At 37.9% G+C, this 21,501-nt stretch overlaps 1 protein-coding gene across 6 annotated transcripts in view; it reads right to left on the minus strand.

Moving 5' to 3' along the window:
- Positions 1-21,501, minus strand: part of PPP2R5C (protein phosphatase 2 regulatory subunit B'gamma) — an 86,832-nt gene that overhangs the window by 46,277 nt on the left and 19,054 nt on the right. The window contains exon 1 of one of the 6 annotated variants that reach the window (XM_075029828.1): positions 16,890-16,910. The exons of 3 other annotated variants lie outside the window; for them this stretch is intronic. Coding sequence is in view for 1 of the 3 variants with exons in the window: in XM_075029826.1 (XP_074885927.1) it covers positions 9,032-9,125 (94 nt within the window). In the remaining 2 variants the exon portion in view is untranslated. Of the gene's footprint in view, positions 1-9,031; positions 9,265-13,221; positions 13,304-16,889; positions 16,911-21,501 lie in introns of those variants that run through there. 2 more of the 6 variants (XM_075029827.1, XM_075029826.1) reach the window with 2 other exon arrangements.

Consider the following 21,501-nt stretch of genomic DNA (forward strand, 5'->3'; position numbering starts at 1 on the left):
ATTTACCTCATAAAATTCAGATCCTTATCAGCAACAAGATCAATTATGAAAATTGACATAAAACTGTCAGTTCCACTACCGATAACAATTCAGAGTCAGATCCCACCTCGTTTTACTGCATTTGAAAAAGAAATCTTAATTGGCAAGTTATAGCAGAAATGGTACTGCATGATTTCTATATGCATTTAGTGGAATTGATGAAAAGAGGTGTGGATGTAGCTTTAAAACATCACCCACTCAGTTTTGTCATTTGAGACACAAGCATGCAGGCAGAAGCTAAGCACCAGCTCTGTTAGGCTGACAAGACTGTACTTTGACTGGCACAGGGTGTTTACCTCTGGCATAAAGGTTAGAACATAAAAGCCACCTCCACCAGAAGAACACCTTGCCTGCATACGATGTAAATATTCCTGTATCTATTAAATATTGCTAGTGCTCACTTATTCTGTGTGGTTTACAATGCAGTTTTGGTAGCTAATAGTATTTGAGAGCACATGGGAGAATTAGCTGACTCTACAGAAACTTAAATTAATTATTAAAAGCTTGCAACAGAAAAGAAAACAAAAATTTTCCTCCGAAAGAGATGACACTGAATTTTCATCTTAAAATGTATTTTATAGCAACAATCACAAACCAGAAGATTTTTGATGCATGAATAAAAATTTGGGGAAAATATGCATTTATTCTGATACAATTTTGCTTCCTTGAAGGGGTGTGCAAATTACACCATGAGTCAGTAAATGTAACTTAAAAATTCCAGCTGACTACCTTCCTATAATTCCATGGAATTTTCAGCTCAGTAAGAAGCCCCCTCCAGAGACGTTTTACAGCCATACACCCTTAGAGATTTTAAGTGCAGTATGAACACATAACACCCTCATTGCTTCCAACAGCAGAACTTACACATACACTCTTCATCTGGGCAAAGGATTTATACAAAGGTAAAAACAACCCAACAAAGTGAAGTAAGAGGAATGACAGAGCACACAGAGTAAAAGCAGTAACAAGGTAAAGTATATCCTCTGATACAAAGTGATGCACAGTAACTGAAGAGTTAATAAGCATGTCACCATGTTAAACGCAGCAGGAGTGATGATAACTGAGCAACGTCCTTTAAATCTGCTCTTGGTCAAGTGTTAGAAACACTCCCCATGAGTTGCTTCAGTATATACCAGTAAAAAACCCGTCAGGCTATGTCTGGCTATGTACTGTGGCTACGTCTGGATATCCTTCAAAAAAATGTAGCCAAACCATACAAGAGGCAATACAATAACACAGTCATTTGTACCAGTATCAGTCCTTTTGACAATTCAGATGATTATCTAATACTACTTGATTAAACTCTTCAGTAAACATTTCACAATCCTATAGATACAAGAGGCCTAGGTTCATTAAGAATAGAACTGCTGCTTGTTTTTGAGGGAGATGGTCTTGCTTCTCCTTTTTGAAGCAACACTTTTAGAAAGGAACAGTGGATGGGTTTCAAAGCTAACAATTCAGTACATGTGGTTAAGCAATGTTAAAGAGCAGCAGTGGCTGAGAACTTACTATAAGGATATAGGAAACTTTTTGGCAAGACAGATGACTATGAGCTCCAGGAGTCAGGCTGAGTATCAATGGAGTCTGGGTGGCTTGGTAGGAAGGCACAGCTATCAGCCCAAATATGCAGCTAGCTCTCACCCCTTCAGATTATCAAGTTATAATTGGCTCATATGGGAGAAAAGGAAGAACAAGCATTTTCATCTCCTTTAAATCTCATCTGAGGTTTATCCATTTGATCTAAAACCACCACCAACTATGACCCAAAAGCACGACAGATGTGTGCTGGCCATGGGAAATAGCATTTATTGGATTAGCAGGGGTGAAAAAAGTTTTGAAGGTCTTTTGCACAGGAATATTTCCACAAAAGTAAAAATAAAGGTGCAATTTTACAAGTAGCTGTAATTTTTCAATTTAAATTCACTGAAAAAGAATTAGCATGATTCATCACTGTGATAAAAGTGTCTCTGAAGAAAATGATTAAGATGTCTACTCTATGTACCTTTCTTCCCAGGAAGATTTTACTCACTTCTCACAACAAAGAATCACTGTACCTTAAATGGTTACTAAAGTTTAAATGTGTTGAAGAATTAAAGGAAATCAATATTTAAATAAACATACATGCTGAGATCAGTTAAATTCATTATACTTAAAAATACCTACTTAGGTGGAAAATGCAAGATGCATGTGAAGGTGAAGATTATGATTACACAGAAAATACAGAAGGAATAAAGCAGATTCACTTTCCACTGCAGTAAGTACAAAAGAGCAAAAAACCAGTAGCATGAAAGCTGACTTTCTGAGATTTTTGGGTACGCTTTCATAATCAGCATAGGCCAGATTCAGACTATAATAAAACATTAATACCCAAAAAAAGGCAAACTGAGCACATGTAAAGGAAATTATGCTTGAAATTTATCAAGTTCTTGGAAAGTATTAGAAGTTGGTAAATGACAATTATCCCGGGATTTTTAGACTTTTAACATAATGGTTTTATAATGCAGGAAGATTACCAGAAACATGTTGTTGAACAGTGTAATTTTAATTTCTACCACGGAAGATGAATAGTGAGGTCACACAGTTTGTTAATGCTGTATTCATTGTCAGTTTAAAGCTTGTTAAAAAGAGCTACAGAAAAGTCTCACGATACTAAGCAAATGAATTCCATCTTTTAGATCTTTCAAAAAGCGATAAATGTAAAGAAATGTGTGTGAAATAGCTGACTCTGTACATTTGTGAGTTCTAGGTCACTCAGAAGATAGTTTTAGAGTTATGGATGTTTTGTAAAAAACACGTACCTGCCCAATTTTTTTACTACTGCTGAGCTCATAACAGGATATTAAGAAATGAACAGAACACCCTTTTAGTGTGCCAATATTTTTAATACTGCATGCAGTTCCAGTCACCCATCTTTAACAGTTTGCAAGAATGTGGTAAGAATTGTTTAAAACACCGTGTTAACACAGAGGTAAAAGTACTACTAATAGGCATGCTGGCACCAACAGTATTAAAAAGTCTGCCTTAGTAACCAAAGGGGAAAAAAACCCCAAACCAAAAACATAGTTTACAATAAGAATATTGCTCTTTGAATTTTAAAAAGTACATTAAAATTGATACTGTAATATTTTGTAATTACTGTGATATTTTTAACTGACAGTAAGGCCAGTCATTTTTTGGTTCCACATGCAACAAAGAATGACAGAATCATAGACCAAGTGCAAGGTCCTGCAGATGAGTTTTTCACCAGAAGGGACCATCTCATTTCTGCTAGTCTAATCCCCCACACAAAGCAGGATGAGCTAGATAAACCCGGCTGCTCATGGCATTGTCCAGTCAACTTTTAAGTATCTCCAAGCACAGAGATTTTACAGCCTCTTTTGGAATCTTGTTCCAGTGTTTAACCACTTTTAATGTGAAAATTTTTTCTCTTGTATACAATTGCAATCTCCTGTGTTGCAACTGTGGACCTCTAAGAGAAGCCTGGCCCTGTCGTCTATATCCTCCTGTCAGTTACCTCAAGACAAGACCTCCCCTTAGCCTTCCCTTCCTCAGGCCAAACAAACCCAGTTCTTTCAGCCCCCTTTTGTACATCAATGAGATTAATGGCTACTGTTCTGCACGCTGCATTTGGTCTGTATTACTTCTGAAATGTGAGCTTTGGCCTCTGCTTCCCATTTAATTACAAAATGGATAATTTTTTTTTTCTTTTTTTTTAGCTCAGAAGCAATTCCTGCAAAGCAAGAGCCTTCATGATTTTTAGCAAGTATAGTTAGAAAAAGGATCTTCAGGTCAATTATTTTGCAAGAAAAAGAAACACATGCTAGGTTCTTTCTAAAATGAAAGTGCCAAGCTTTTCTCCTTTAAGAAATAAATTGCATACTTCAGGTTTAAATGTGGTACACAGCTCACTTAAAAGTTGTTTCCTGTGTTTACATATTGTCAAAAGGGACTTGACCTTTCATAGCCAAGTATGAAAGTATAAAGTAAGTAGAAATGCACCTTGCAATAGCCAGATAGCACTTGGCTGCTTTAAGAACCTGACAGTAGCTTCATGGTGATCAAAGGCAGCCAGCCCAAGCTCAGGGAAAACACCACAACAGGTGCTTGATGCTATGTTAGTATCTAATCCAACAGAACAATGATCTTTCACCAGACTTTGAAGAGCATGCAAATTTCTAATTACTCATGCGTTTACATCACGAAAACACTACCACTGACATTTTTAGCCCTGTAGAAAAGCACTATGTGAAGATGGAATATGAACTACCTCCCATGATCCCTTACTCAAGATTAATACATTAAAGGAGCACAGAGAAAGAATGGACCAAGTTAACATCACTTGCATCATCTTTGAAAAAATTCAAAGCATCTTTCACAAAATCTAAAGTAACTTAAATAATGACAAAGTCAAATCTGTCAAAAAAAAATCTGCTGCTCTGGAAGGCAGAGGAGAAAGATGGACAATGAGGTATTTGAAACAGGTTACGGCCTACGGGAAGCATCAGTTTGAGTTAACACAGTATCAGGGTGTTCTCACTCTCCTTCCCACACAACTTTCATTATGTCTTGCAAAACATCTTGAAAATCATTTTTGAAAAGCATGAGCAGACACTACCAGTCCCAGCCAGTCAGCAACTAAGCCACTAAAGTAACTTCTATTTCTGCCAATTCTGTGATTGCAGATCAGAGCAGAGTTTTACCTATATTTTGTTCAAATAGCTCTGTCTTGAGTTCATAAAAACACTGGCATTTGGGCTACTTCTACGTACCGATAAAACAGTATTAAGAGACTTTTCTTAACAGCATTGAATTGTATTCCTAATGAAAAATGTCTGCCCCCACAATGAATAAACATTTCTAATCTGCATACAGAAATGAATTTTGATTATTTTCTACCTGTAACTGCACTCTGTACTACAGCTACAGTTTTCAGCAAGACAACTCACAACAGTAAGTATGAGCTGGTAACTCTGAAGTCTAGTGACAAATGTTTACTGTTTGTCCTAATCCATGCTGCTTTAACAGCTGCTTTCTTTGCGTGAAGTGCCAAGACGAAAATCAAAAGGTCCCAATTTCTTCCCCCAGGCCTCATCTCATTTACGGGGATCCTCCTGTCAGGGTGTTGAGTGCACTTCCACCACCCTAGGGGTTTAGCTGCCAGAAGGGCTCCAGAAAGGGAAAGATGCATCTTGAAAACACCATCCAGCTCTGCTTCCCTCCTTGTTGTAAAAATCTTAAATTCATAATACCTAATAGCACTCTTCTCTATGCTGTCCTAATGTCATCTTCATAGCTAGTTATCTGTCTATGCACAAAGATCCTAAAGGAGCTCTCCATGCATATATACCACGACCAGTTGCTTTGGCTACACCATTTGTTTCACAGCCAGACACAAGCTCAAGCCTCTATCCAGGATCACAAACCACAGCAGTTATTCCATGGCCATAACAGCTGCTCAGACTGATATTGTAATCTTGCAAGCTTTGGATTGTTCCAATACAAGGTAGGTTTTCAGTTCACCATGATAACCAGCGACAAGCAGCTCAGCTGACCATTTTGCGCTATCTTTGTACTCTAGAAAGATCAATGCAGCAGTAGCATAACTCAGATCTCCCGGAAAGCCTGTTGCAGGTGGAATGACCAAGGGCTCACTACCCCAGAAGGCCAAACACTCTCACTGAGCCAATGCTTTCAGCACAAGCAAATAACATACAGTAATGGCTCCACGCCACTTGCGTTCAGCGTGGATTAGGTTCTTTTGGTGCTTGGTATTTTCCAACAACAGGTCCAAAGTCGTCTTCTGAAGACCTGATTTCTACACATTGGTCTTGAACAACTGCCAACAGTCTATAGTTGTTACAAAGGGCATAGTCTCACAGTACCTGAATGAAGAAAGGAGAGCAGGTATACTGACAGTGATCAGGGTCAGCCAGCAGTCCAGTGGTTGCTGGGCAAGTCCGCAGTGAAGAGGCACACCAAGCCAGGTAGTCAACACATCTGGATCCAGATCAGCGAGGTATGTGGCTGGACAACCACATAGCTGCAACCTAGCTGAGGCAACAACCAAGGCCAAGGGCCTCAGCTTAAAGACAACTCCTGAGTGAAAGGGGAACCCCGACAAGACTTCTCACAACTCTTTCCACAGCAGTCTGACTCAAGATTACATGGCTGCACCATATCCAAGATGACCTTCAGCACCAGCAGCCAAATGAACTGCTAGAGGATGGGTTATCTGGGGCCCTGGCACCTCCTATCCTACAAATACCTACTCCTCCTCCTTATTGGTGATGGTGCAGATATCAGTGTCAGCAATAGCAGTCAATAAAATTCTGACACCCTTATCTCCTCTTCACAAGACTCGTAACATTTTTAAAAACTACCTGAATCTATTTTTCCAAGCATGTTGTTTTGGCAAAACTCTAAGTAGCCCAGACAAGAAAGCTGTCTGCAGTTCAGGAGGGGCAGGAGCAAGGGGAGCAAGCTCCCATCTCATGCCAGAGCAGATTTCCTTTTTATTCCGCAAACATTACATGCTCCGTATGATCCAGCTACAGAAAGTGCTTCAGAATTAACTTTAAAAGCAAGATTGTAATTTTTATTTTCAAAGAAGTCCTGATAGTGTAGTCCACAAGGCTTCACAGATTTTTTGAAAAGATAAGATTAAAGCCAAGTATGGTAGCTACAATATAAGTGTAAAATAAAATACAATACAACATCCCAAAATTTTAAAGATTATAAGAAATTGGTGATAAAGCAGTGTCTTCTGTACTACAACAAACTAGATCTACCAGAAACAACTGAGGGGCTTGTCCCCCCTCCCCCTGCTTTGACATTGAAATTTTAGCTCTTATAGCTACAAAGAGGAGTACTTCTACTAGATATTTAACCCTATACTGCAACAGATGATGTAAAAGGACAACTGTAAAAGCAGCATGGATTGGGACAAACAGTAAACATGTGTCATTAGGCTTCAGAGTTACCAGTTTAAATTTTACTGCTATTAATTTTCTATGTATTGTTCTGACAGGCTTCATTTTGGAGGCAGACCAGTACTGGTAACATCAGAGAAGCTACTGAGATGAGGTACACACAAAAAAAACCAAACCCAAAGCAACTTCTGTATACATGTATGTACGGAAGAGATGCTTTTCCTCTCCCAGTGTCAAGAAACTCCTGTGGGCTATAATACCAGTGACCCATCTTACTTCCTACCACTTGAAAAAGGCAAAACAATCTCCCAGTTATTCCTTAATTGCTTACAAGAAAGTCCACTCTCATCAGCCCATCTAAAGAAACCCAAAACAACAAACCAAACCACAAACCCCTTTAACCTCTACTTTACTACTGTACTATCCAGTGCACTAAGAATTTAGGTCTTAGGAAAGTAAATTCAGAACAGTTTCTTAAAATCCATTGTTTTCACAACTATGTATTTGATGGGAGCAACAACAGGGATAATACATTCACTGACAAGAACCTTATTATTGTATTGAGACAATTACAGTTTATCATTATAATATTTCATCATTCTGATTCCAACCTTGGTTTGTTTTCCTAACTCACACCTTTAAAAGACCATGCTTCTCCCCTTCCAAAAGGCAGCACCTTTCAGAGAATTAAGGTGATTTGCGCAGAGTGTAAAGTGAAGGCCTGTCTGCAGGTCAAGCAGCTGCATTTATATTCCCTTGACAACAAGCACAGTCCCTATTCTAACAAGGGAATTTTATCACATCCCTCCCTGCCCCCCCCCCCCGACCAAAATTAAGAGTCTTCTAGAATACATCCAGTCCCATTTCAGACAGAGAAGGGTAGGGCTCTTTTAAAAAGGTAAAGAAAAATCGTTATTTCTTAATACATGAAGACCAGTGCTACTGCTTAAACGAGCAGGCTTTGGAACAGCTGGGGGTTTTTAAACTTTCAAAGCAAAATTTTTTCAGTGTATGGAATATTAATCAAAAAAATACTCTTTTCAGTACTAATATCTAGCCTACACCACTGAAAGCTGAGAAGCAAAGGTAATTAAGAATGGTATCAGCTGTGTTTCTTGCATATAAATGCCATTGTTCAAGGTGTGCTGATCTCAGCTAATACATGTTCTGCTTTCATAAAAAGTTCTAAACCAAAACCACCTTAAGGAAGACATTAAAAAAAAAAAAAAAAAGCAAGCTTTGGTCGGTTAACAGCCAGCTAAAAAATACACGAAAAAACCCCCATAGCAGTACAAAATTCTTCTAACTGCAAGAATACAGAACAAGAGATACACACTCAGTATTAGGCGAGTGTCATACCAACATGTGTTTTCCCAATGAATTACATAAAATGTAGATTTTTCAATGCACTAATTCTACAAACCCAAAAGAACGTATTCTGTGAAGAAATGGAACATTCAAAATTGCACAAAGCGACAGGCACATAAGAGCTTGCTTGTTAAAGCCGAACCGCATCTCTTCTAGGAAATGCTTTCTGAATACATAAAGGATATTTTCATAATAAATGTCACATCTCTTCCCCCCGTTCCTCCCCAACAACACTTCCAATTCTTTTAGAAGCTGCAGTGGGTTTTAAAGGAGCTCTATCCGAGCGATTGACACAAAAAAGGCTTTGAAGCACACCAAACGTCTGCCCTTATTCTACAGAAACTGTATAAGCGATAACTTGGCTCTTCCCTCCCCCCACTCGGTACCTTTCTAGGGTAGTGACTTCACATCCTTTGACATCAGCACAGCTCGAAAGGGGGATGGGAGAGTTACGGCAGAAAGCAGTAAAACCTGCTTTTAACTATGTATGCAATGCCTCTACGAATTCTTAAATCCTCCCCAAACGCATTTAACAGATAAACGGGTTTTGATCTCCGCCGGTTCTACTGCGGCCGTAGCAAACCGAAAGGGACCGGGCTACAAAGGACTTCCTGCTCCCCTTACCCAGCACCACAATAGCCATTTATTAGCTCGTCAGAGGGTCGCGATTCTCCCTCGCACGCACAATAACTCACCTCTAATATGCAAAAGGGCCACGGGCTGGAACGGCCCATTGGAATTGGCTGCGTCAACCACCATCCTGCTGCCAGCTCTGTTACATGTCAACATCTAGGCTCCAGCAGGCAAGGCAGTGTATTCCTTAAGGCAAGAAACCAGCCTCCATTTTAGTTTAAAAAAAGACAGAAACTGAAGCGCTCTGCAGCTGGAGGGAACTGGCTAGTTAGTGATGTCAGCGGGCGGGAGGAGCCCCATTGGCTAACGGCAGCAACTTCAAATGACACCGAGGAGGCCGCAAATGAGCGGGGGCTGGTGCGGAGCTGTCACCGCGCCCCGCGCTCCCGCGCCGGCACGGCGGGCACGGCGACACGACACACCCCACCCGGCCCCGGCCCCGGCCCTCCCCGCCTCCCGCCGGGCCCGGCCCCCGCAGAAACGGAGCTCGGCAAACCCCCGCCCCAGCAGGTGACGGGTCTTTTGCGTTTGCCTTTTTTTAAAAAAAAAAAAAAAACAAAACACCACCAAACCTGGATGAGCTCACGCCTGCTCTGTTATTTCCCCCACAGATAACGTTCGGTGCGCACCTGCTAGAAAGAACGCACGCGTTTTATTTTTTTTCTTTCCTGAAAAAGCCAAAGGCTTAATCTTCCCTTCAGCAAGGCTGCCAAGAACGACCAAACAGGTGCTCAACTTAACCGTGGAAAAACACAGCATTAAGGGCAGCATCTACAACTTCAGCTTTCAAGAGCCCCATTAAAAGGTAGTGCACAGTAAGATACAGGCCCTTGAATTAGCATCATCAGTGATTTATAAGCGTAAGACCTCATACGCATTCCCAGGAAGTGTTTTATGACTCGTGGCTAATATATATGTTATGAATAAAAACACATACATACGACATTCAGGAGAAAAAACCCTCCTGTTTCATGCTTATCTGAATGTTTCTTTCAATTGAAAAATGGACCTATCTTAAGTTTAACTTAACGTTGTTAAACTTGGATATGGCAAAACTCAGGTTTTCCTTTCTAGAAAGTTCAATAATTGCAAGTAACTTTTATTATTAGAAACTAAAGTATTGCAGCACTAAGAACCAATATATAGGCATATGAAAACAGCTTTGCTGCATAATCCCAGAAATACAAGAAAAGCGCAGCATAACGATTTCTAAACTCTTTAGTTAAATTACTTAAGGTATTTGGAACAAAACTGTAAGCAACCTTTTCTTCATCGTATGAGACTTGCACATTTATTTTTACAATGAGCTATTTCAAGGACCATTTTGTCTCCTAGGTACTGCACCTCTGGGAGTGATCTTCAGAGAAACAGACAATGTTATACTTGCACCATCTCCAAATCTGAGCTTCTCTCCAAATACTATTTGCACCAGTATGTCACCTTTAAATATTTAGATTACTTATCTATGACACTGTCCTACCTTATACCTGCTCAAAAATGGAATAAATCAGAAAAAGAGGAAGATGCTTTTCAGTTAGGCAATTTGCTGATGAAAATTCAGAACAAAACCAAATCATAGGGCATACATGTACCTGGTTAGAAAAATTGTATCGCACTACAATAATACACCGTCAACGGTGAGTTAGAGCTGTACTGAGTATTATTGAATTGGATGAAGGGAAAAGTCTAACTGGGATATAAAAAAGGGGAATATACAGATGAAGAAATCAACTGGATTTACTGATTGCTGACAATTTGAAGTAGTTCCTCCTAGATATCACAGTTGAAGAAGGATGTAAACCTGATGAAAAAGCTCAAAGATGACCAATCTAGAAAATATTACTTAATTAAAAAAATAAAGCTGCTCTGTTCAGTGTGGTGTGGGGAGGTTGGGTTTTTTTCTTTTTTTTTGGCTCATTTTTGTTTGTTTTGTTGGTTAGTTTGGGGATTTTTGACAGAAAGGACTAGACTGATGATATCTAAGTATTTTAAAGAGTAATTATGGAGATTGAGGGAATTAGTTTTTCTACATTCACTACAGACAGTAAATTCCTCCTACATCAAGGAACATTAGGTTAGATATTAAATCATCTCGCAATAAGCATAATGAAACAAAATAAGAGACTGCAAACTTTCTAGTAATTTAAAAAAATGGCCAAACATGAGTGATATAAATGTAGTTGATCCTGCTTTTGAGAACATCAAAATGGACTATATGAACTTCTGATGCCTTTTTAAACCTTTTCCCTAAGACTACAGAGACTCAAATAACTTGTCCTTCCAGTCTAGGCAAAAACAGGGGAGGTATATTCTCAAAAAGTCAGGTTATATATCTATGTATCCCTTGGGTATACCTTAGATGTGGAGTTTTAGTCTTATAAAACGAAAAGCTACCATAGAGATATGCCTTTAACAGAATGAGATGTAAAAACTAAACCAAGACTGACCTCAATACAAAGTTTTCTACAAGATCTTGATGGATGAAGGAAAAAACTGAAGAATAACTCAGACAATTTTTTCCAATATTTTCATATGCAGAATTTTGCAAGCAAATTCTGTTTCTTTTCTCCATCTAAAGTACAATTAGACTGTTCTATAGCAATAAGCCGCAGCATGAAGCGGCAAAAATTAGGTTTAAAATTCCAGTTTATCTAGTAACCACATCTTTAAGAAGCAGCTGTTCTCTCTTTCATCTCTATTCCTGTATTTGCTTTAATGGTCAACTGCTGCTTCTGTCTCTCTGAAGCTCCCTGCGAAGATTAAAATGGATATGAAGCCTGCTGGTCCAACGGCACACAACTTAGCTACCGTTCTGGTACACAAGACAGCAAAAAGGGAATGTTACTTCAGTTACAGTGCTATTTCCTATTTTATACATAAGCCCAGCTTAAATAGCTGGAGGTTCATTAGCAAATTTTAGGTAATGGTTTAAGAGTCAACCCCCCTACATTGTTCTTCACTAAAGAGAGTAAATGTGACATTTGCAGCGGTAGCAGTAGTATTGGCAGAACAGCAAGTCACATTCAAGTAAGTTTTCTCTTCCAACATACATATACCCTGTTCACACTTCCTGCTCTTTGCAGGACTGTTACATCTGAAGCCAGTACTTAGTAAACTACCATGAAACTGGTTCAAACAGCCATAATTCAGTGTATTTGTGGTGTGCTTCTGACAGGAGACTAGTGGAGTTGAAGGACTTCAATCTTTATAAGACCTTTTGCTCATTAACAAAATCTGGTATCTTCTCACCAGTCATACGGATTGGGAGGTACATTCTGCTCAGGAGATTTGTATACCCTCCCTTTGTTTCAGCCTTAAATTATTTGATTTGCCACCAAAAGAAAATATTTACTTAAGTTGAATTATTTTGAGCAACTTCATTTGGGAAAAAAATTGCAAAGAAAATTGGGTTAGGAATTGACTTATTAATGGGGAGGGAAAGAATATTAGTGCAAGTGGAATAGAGCTAATGAATATCAATGGGAGGAAGAGCTTACTTGAACAAATTTACGAAGACACTTCTGTGTCTTTTTTACAAGAGAATTAAAAAAAGCATTAACTTCAGCTATCCATTTTTAGAATTAAATGAATGAAAAAACATATTGACAGTATAGCAAAACTATTACAGATTTCCTCTGAACCTTGTTCATAGCTTCTAACTTCCTGATGATGGGAACGAAGGAAAATCCTATAAAGTTCTTAGGATACAATTAAACGTGTTACATTTAGGATCCAGCACTATAGCTGGTAAATTCTCTTTACACTGGGAGGCTATATAGTATTTCTTTCAAAACAAATACTCCCATTTAGGTTGCGATTTAAAAAACCACCACACCCCCCACCCTAACAACAAATTAATCTGCCCAAAGGTTGCCCTTATTTCCATTCTGAACTAGCTACTATTCTAACTGATAGTGGCAGAATCAACAATATATAATTAAAATTGTATGAACTTCTATTTGCATGACGACACCTTGGATAAAGTTGGTTACCTCTCAGATTATAAGAGGAGTTTTCATTTTTGGATTGGGGGAGCAGGGGGCTATTTAGTCTGAACTCTGAGGTAACTAAAGGCATAATTCCACAACTGCTGAATTTGCTATTCCTCAGCAACCTAAGCCAGCCTAGTTGCAGACTACTTCAGTCCCCTTCCTGCATTTCCCTCAGCTTTTTTTGCTCTCATCTGCTTCAGTGGTCATCAGACCCACAGCTGAGCTGGTTTAGTCCACTAATCCAACAGAAAGCCACTTACTTCACTGTCAGGTTGGTTCTCTGTTAACTTCGACTGTGTTCCATGGCAGCCTAAGCTGAAGTAAGTCTATATGAGCTACTGCTGCAATCCCACCTCTTCCGAGGCACATGTGTGCAACTGTCTGAAATCGCTGTACAAGGGCTTGTGCAGCTGCATGGTTGAACCAGATTAGAACTGAGCAGAGTTAAAACGAGAAGGAAAAGGATGAGTTTGAGCCACGTTGATTCCATTATCTGGTTCACCAGACAGCCACCCAAAAAAGGGACGGGAATAAACATGACTTGCTTTTATTGGTAGGACCAACGTTATTTTTTTCCCCTCCAATTATAGCCTAAGCAAAACTTACCATTCTCACAAATGATGTCAGGCTACAGAAAATAAGGGTCTCTTCACAACCCTGAACAATGAGTTACTCAGAGACAGTAACTTTGTTTTAGGGGAGAAAGGGCACTAGATACTACACATTCTGGAGAAGAAACCGCAGAAATAGGAAGGATACTGGGCTTCTCCTACAAGGTTCTGACACAATTCCAGAGGACAGCCAAGAGGAGATTCTTCAAGGAAACAGGGATGGTAAAACCACACCATGTTAATACCTAGCTATCAAAAGATATACACAGATAAGAAAAAAATTCTTACCGGGATGAATGAAATGGGTACAGACTATCATTTGGCTTCCTTAAAGAATTCCTAAGACTGAAAGCATGGCAAAAGATAGTATTCTACCTTCCACTTGAGAAAATAATATTTAATCAGTTTTTCCTGTACTAGAAGGAGTAAAAGTGGAACTGGCAAACATCTGCCTGTGACTGGATTTGTCTCTATCTGGATTTCCTAATATTTGCATGGTCACTGTAGCACACAGACTCAACAGTACCAAGTTTTCATTCAGCCAATATTGTATACTCAAAAGGTTCTGTAAGTGGGGGGGGGAGAAATCAATAGATATCTGTTCAGTTCAGAAAGCTGTACAGCACCAAAAAAAAAATCATTAGTTACCTTAAAAGAAATATATTTTAAGAATAGCATCTGGTACAAAAACATACTTCCCATGGCAGATTGCAGAAGCTTGTTTCAAGTATTGGCACACTATTTTAACCAAGCCCAGTATAAAAAAGCTAATGTATACCACCAAACTCACTCCTGTCTGTGGCCTTATTACCTAAGTCACCCTTGTCATTTTCAAGAAACAAAGTGTAAAAACAAATAAATATATATTTAAGAATAAAAACTTGAGAGCATGCTAGTTATCCAGCAAACACTGACTTATATTTACATGTATAAATATTGCATTCAATGTTTGACCAGTAAAGGTCTTATGAAGGGAGAAGTTCAGTGGAGCAGCAAAAATGTTTAGGTCTGATTATAATGAAGACCTGTGCAATGGAACAAAATGTTCTTTTTGTAAATAAGGGCATAATAAAAGACATTTTAAGAGATTTCCAAACTCTGAATTCAGAGACGGGTTAGAATCTAGAAAAGAAGACAATACCACATTTTAAATCCTATTTCTATGGATTCTATCCAAGCTTGAGTGGAAACAAGTTTGGTAGGCAATGCTGCCAGTGACAGATGTAGAGCATTCTTCTAACACTTTCAGCTGCTGACTAATGAGTAGGTGTTTGATAGGGCAGTTGAAATGAAAAACGGCTCATTAATCCAAGCCTATGATTTCATGTAAAGCTAGCTAAAGAAAAAAATTCACACATTCAAGCAAAGTATTTTTCTGTATAACCTTTTTTGGGTAGTTATTCACTCACTATCATGGTTCTTAATCTTTAAAATGTTACATAGTAATTCAGACTGGATAGTTGCTAAATATTTTAATCATGTGATAATCATTAAAGTATTTACTCATTTGATAGATCATATTTTCCTGTATGAACACCAAACAATTGCCAGTATTTGCTTTAAGAAATGTATATGCTTACCACACACATATTTTAATAATTCTTCTAAACATTTGAAAGAAAAATAAATACAGGAAAGGCTGTTTATGCAACACTATAATGTTTTTAACATCAAAGTTCAAAGACAAAGTTACTAAATTAACATGGCAAAAAAAGTCTCCGCAGTTCTTTCACATAATACAATACACACACTCACTGACACCTAACCATACTGATGTAGGAAAGAACAAACTTTATTGTATTATTGTTTCAATAAATTTGATACAATATTGGGCTGCCAAAAATACTATAAAAGCATGAGCGCAGCCAGGACCAGAAGGATAGCACTTAGCATACTGAGTTAGTCCGTTGTAGTTCATGTACAAGGGAGAAGAGCATCATCTGTTTCACAAAACTGTATTCATCGATGTTTTGCATGAGAATTAATTTGTTTTGCCTCAGTGTTTTGCCTTTTAAATGCATTACGTATTAGGGCAAATTATATTTTATAGTAGCATTATCTTGTTTAATCCACCATCTTACTTTGCATAAAATACTTTTAGCGTAACAGTGATGCTGCCACCTTGCAGCTAGACAAAATTCCTTAATTGTCATGCACACACACAAGAAGCATGATTAAACTGGAAAGGCCGAAGTACTGCACCTTTGTTCTCTACCTAATTTACAAATGGCAGGAGTAGGTTTCTGTGATGAACGTGACATAAAACATTGAGATCTCCAGTCTCAAGAGCTTATAAGAAAAGTGCTCCTCAAAACCCAAAGTAGTCCATTATCACTATGATTCCCATAAATTCAATTATATTGCATATATCCAGTCAGTCTCTTTTGTATCATGAAAACAGATGCTAGTTTTAAATGAACAAGTAACACACTCTGCTGGAGTTTGAACTTACCCTGATATGAGTTTGTGGAAAATATCAACATACATGGTTGAATTTCTCTGCAGCACAGAGAACAATACTTGATTTACTTTTTAATTTACCTTTATATCAGTTTTGCTTACTTATCTGTACTCTACAGTTGAGAGAAACACAAAACAACCTTACATTTCTAACTTCTTGAGAAATTCTCACTTTTTCGTCCTTCCTCATGGTTACAACAGTTTTATCAATGAAAAGTTGGTCCAATTGTTTTTTTAAGTATCAGAATCTCAAACTGGAATCACCTCTTCTGCAATCTTGATTCATCAGACTTCAATATTGAACAGACGATGAAAACAGAGCTATCTCCTAGACAGCCATTTGTGACTTTAAAACATTAGGAAAGCTTTAATAATGCTTGCCTCCCTATCAGAGTCCTGTATCACAGCCAGACAAGTTGAGACACCACCCTGACATTCTCCTCTTGCACAGAACAGACTCAGAATTTGCTGTAGCTCTAAAGTCTCTGCTTAAATTAAAAAGAGAAACCATGCACTCTACACAAGATGTGCTTAGAAAAATGGCACCCTTATAACCTGTCATGCTCATTATTTCTCCCCCCCCCCTTTTTTTTTTAAGAGATATGACTGATAGTAGTACTTTTAATGTTGAAATCATGTTAAGTCAGAATCAGACATCTCCACCAGAAGGTCAAAACCAGGGCTGATCAACATGCACGGCAAGATCTTCAACAATGAAATATCAGGATCTGTTTAATCATCTCACATGCAGTTATTCTACATTAAGAAAACAGCACACTATTCCATATTCTACACTTCTCAGCAATAAAAGTTAGCATGCATGTCCACAACTGTCAACATAGCTCATTTCTTCCTACCTCGGTATATACCTTTATAAGAATATTGTATCCACAATCCAACTCCAAGAGGTAAACAGTAATTCTGTAAATAAATTAGGAACTGTATTTGAAAATAAAAGCTGAATTACAATTGCCATCTTTAAGATTACATAAAACTATGTTCACTTCTATCTAAAAAAGAAAACAAAAAACCCAACCCCAAACCCACAAACAAAACCATGACACTGGCATCATAGGAGTCCTCTATAATGCTATAAAAGGATTCTATCCAACTTCCAAAAACATATACAGAAATGCTACAAAAAAAGCATATTTTTGAATCACACCCAAATTTACATATGCATGACTAACACATGTTCACTGGGAAATTTTGCAACACTTCAGAATATTAAGGAGCACTGACTTTTTTTATTTTTTCAAATTTGTTATTCTAGGACTGACAGAGAACATTATATTTTAATGAATATTACTTGCAGGTTAAAGTTACATTTGTCACACAATTGTATTTGACACTGTATAAGACCTTTTATCCCAGTCAGGCCGTCTTAATACTGTATTTAAGAATTCTCATTGCAACATTCTCTTACATATTGTAGGGATTCAGACCACATCCTTAAAAATCTCACCACTTTGTATAACAGTTCTCCAAATGCTGTGCATTTACACAGTTTACTAAAATCAGATCATCCTTGCAAAATAACATGTACAAATACATGTACATTCACCTGTTTGTACTGTTAAAAAACCCTCATAGCATATAAACTATATGTACAGAATGGGCAAGGGAGCATCTTAGAACTACATAATTAGCAAGACTGTACTGTGGGAGAAAAAACCCGTCAACCTGTAATGGAAGTATTACTAACATTATAAATAAATACTCTTTTTTAATAAGATGTGTATTTTTGAATCATTAAACTTAAATTTTACTTTTCTGTATTAATAGTGTTGAATAGAAGTGAAACACATTAACATTTAGGTTGCTAGTTAACCAGTTATGAAATGCCACACTACTGGCTGGGTGTTCTATTTTTTGTTCCTTTTTGATCTTGGTCAATTACTCAGTGAGTCCATCACAGCAGCAACCTCTGTCCTGCAGATGCCAACACTCGCCCACTACTCTCACGTGGTAAGGAACAACTATATTCTCAGTAAAATCAGAGGAAAAATAGAATTTTATTTCTTAATTAAAAAAAAAAGAAGAGTTTACAAAAAATATTAAGTCTGATCTGCTAATGGTTTAGATAGTAAACTAAACTTACAGAATTTACAAATGTTTGTGTGTCAAAGTTTTCTTAATATGAAAGTAAGAGAAGGGGGGGGAGCAGCTAGATCTGGAAGTAAATGCAATTACCTCAAAAAGAAACAAGAAAAAAAAAGATATCCTTCCTTTCCCTTAGCATTAAACCTAGGTAATTTTTTTTTCCTTTAAAATTTTAGAGACTTGATCTATATGATGGTCTTTGGATACTAACTCCATGAGAGCTGAAGTGAAAATGTATTATTGCAGCCATCAAGTACACAAGCAACAAGCATGCAATTCATAACATATCATGACACTCTCAAAAGTTTCCTCTCAAAATTGAACAAACACAGCTAGATGAGTACATACATCACATATTCAAGCTCTAGAGCTTTTTTCAGTATTTAATGTATTTGAGTGTCAGAAGTTCATAGAGGTAATCTAGAATCAAGAACTAAAGTGAAGACGACCCATCAACATCACCAGAAATAAATGCCAGCACACAACAATCAATCACAGACACTGTGGAATTATTTGCTAATTAACCATGAAAAAATTATCCATAATGTAACAATGAATTGAAGCTTCTTGCATAAAGTTGAAGTGGGCAGTTGCGAAGAACATGAACTACTTCAGTGTCAGTGGTCAGGTACATACAACCTGAGAAATAGTACTACTTTTATATATTTATTAAATACTCATATTGAACACTTATGTTGTTTATCTCATACAGAACACATTTTTTAAATTTGTAAACAATTTCAATATATCCTAAGTTACAAACTATTATCTTAAGAAAACAAAAATGAAGAAACTGGTAAGTTTCTGAAGGCTGAAACACCCTTTACTATTTATATTTGATAAGCCCAAAGCATTAATCTGCAAGTTTTCAAATCATAATAAAACAACACACACCTTTAAGGCCAGTAAGTAATTTTTTCCCAATAAACAACTGAAAACAAAAATCAACTTTCTGTAACTGAAGTACCTGTACTACAAACGTTAGCTAACCAGGAGAACGGGAGAAGCAGAAATAAACATAACGCAAGTCTGTTGGCACAGAAGTTTTCTTTTTTTGGTGAAAATAGGTAAGATCTTTAAGACATCTGGCACAGTTCTGAAGGTACTTCTCTAGAGATACTTCTGGGTTGTCTGTGGGCAGACAAGCTACCTCTTCTACCTGACCTAAATCAGGTTGTATTGCACGGTGCTGCAGGGAGCTTTACCAGCTTGCAGCTTTGCTAATATATGGATCTCAATGCTCCACAAACCAACTGCATCACAGACTTCTCTTCTATGTTCATCTCTGTTCTTAGAGCCTCTTAACTCATAATTTATTTCCTTTTCTTTTTGCATTATATGAACTATCCTGCTCCTCCATTTCCTGAATAAACTGAGGGTGTACAATGTTAATCATACACTGCTCCAATGAATATAAACCATACCACACGAATACCAGTCACCAGGGCAAATAGGCTGGTATTTCCAGAAGCCTATCGTCAGCACTTCTGTGCAACGCCCAAGAGAAAGTTCACAGCATGCCTGAAGATCAAAAAGTATTTTCTAAATAAGAAACCTTGATGAAAACCCACTTTGGCAGCTCCTCCTTTCCCTTCCCACTATTTCAAGTGATCTGCTGACCTCAACTCCAGCCCTATGGCACAGAAGCAAGGTGGTTATCTCATCAATGCTGCAGGCCATTTAGAGCTTACCAGTTACAAGCTTTCACAGATCAAATACAGACCTTCAAGTACGCAAAAAGACAACTCCATTCTATATGCTCTGCTTAAAATACAATCTCTTGTAAAGTACATCATACCACACAGTAGTCAACCCAACACATATGAAGAAAATACACATCTCCTGGTCTACTACAGATAGAAGAAAGGTTTCCTACCTATTATAGCCATAGAAATACAGCTACTCGTTATGAGTAACTGGAGTTTGAAAGCTGGTTAAACAGCTAACCAGAAGGAATGCTATGTTCTTCCCAGTGCTTCATAAAAGTCAAACCCATCTTAATCATCTCAGTCCTTTAAATTACAGCCTGCCAGTCCACTTTAACTCCTGTCCAGACAGAGACACGAAACACCACACTTAAAGCTGCCCAAAAAGAAAGTTTCCCAGCCTCACTTGACCCACTGAACACATCAAGTCACATATCTATGTACACATTAGGAGAACAGGGTGACTGGCCAACAGTGTTCTCAGCAACCCTAATAGGTGGGAATTAAGGTCATGAGTGAGCACGTGCAGTAAGCACAGCAATTATACAGACGTCTGCTATGATCCATGAGACTGGACATGGCTTTATTAGTAAAGATAGTAATTACTACCCATCACTAGATCAGCAATTGCACCAGTGTTTCATAACAAGAAGTTTGACCCTTTGCAGCCTGGGGACACACATACAGCATCAGACATCCACCAGAGATAAGCTCAAGATCTTTTCTTTCATTTCACTTTAGTGGTGGGAGGGATTGCAGACTGAAAGGCAACTATAATGCATATGCACAGTTTCTTCACATCTAGGTACACTGTGTCAAAAACACTAGACCACTCTCAGAACATACCTTACACAGTTTAAGACTTTTTTTTGCCAAGTCCAAGCAGGCATTCTTCTGCCCTTCATTGGCCTACTAGTTTAAAATGCAAGAGCCAAGGTGAAAACAGATATAAAACTTCACCTTTCCCACTGTAAGACAGATTACTTCCCCCCTCTCCCATCTGCACTAATTTTTCTCATTTCCAGCTTGCTGTCCACTCTGCTTCTAATTGCATGCTCAATTCTAGTCTCCCTGACCTGACAGTCCCAGGCACTACCAGAAATATACTATTTCAAGTAGGGCAAAACGGAGGTTCTAGACCAAGTAACAAATGTTTTTCTTTGCAGCTGAGTCTCTGAACAAAGGTTATGCCAGTCAATGAGGCTGTATGCATAACATTTTATTAAAAAAGTCACTACTTTAATTCAGTGTCATTTGCTTGTGTCACACCCTGGATGTTACAGCTTGTGCATGAACCTACTATGTTCTACTACTATGTACTACTAAAAGATAGGAAGTATTATTCATAACCTGTGGTGCTAAATATTCTTATTTACAAATTTAATAAAATAGATTGAAATTCACTAATTAAAATAAACAGCAGTTAAGTCTTGAAAAATTTTAAGCAGCATCTTGTATATAGACTGCTATACTAATATAGAATCATAGAATCATTTAGGTTGGAAAAGATCTTTAAGATCATTAAGTCCAACTGTTAACCTAGCACTGCCAAATCCATCACTAAACTATGTCCCTATGTGCCACATGTACAAGTCTTTTAATTACCTCCAGGGATGGTGACTCAACCACTTCCCTGGGGAGCCTGCTCCAATGCTTGACA

This window comes from Buteo buteo, chromosome 6 (genome assembly GCF_964188355.1).
Source record: "Buteo buteo chromosome 6, bButBut1.hap1.1, whole genome shotgun sequence".
In the NCBI taxonomy this organism is placed as follows: domain Eukaryota; kingdom Metazoa; phylum Chordata; class Aves; order Accipitriformes; family Accipitridae; genus Buteo; species Buteo buteo.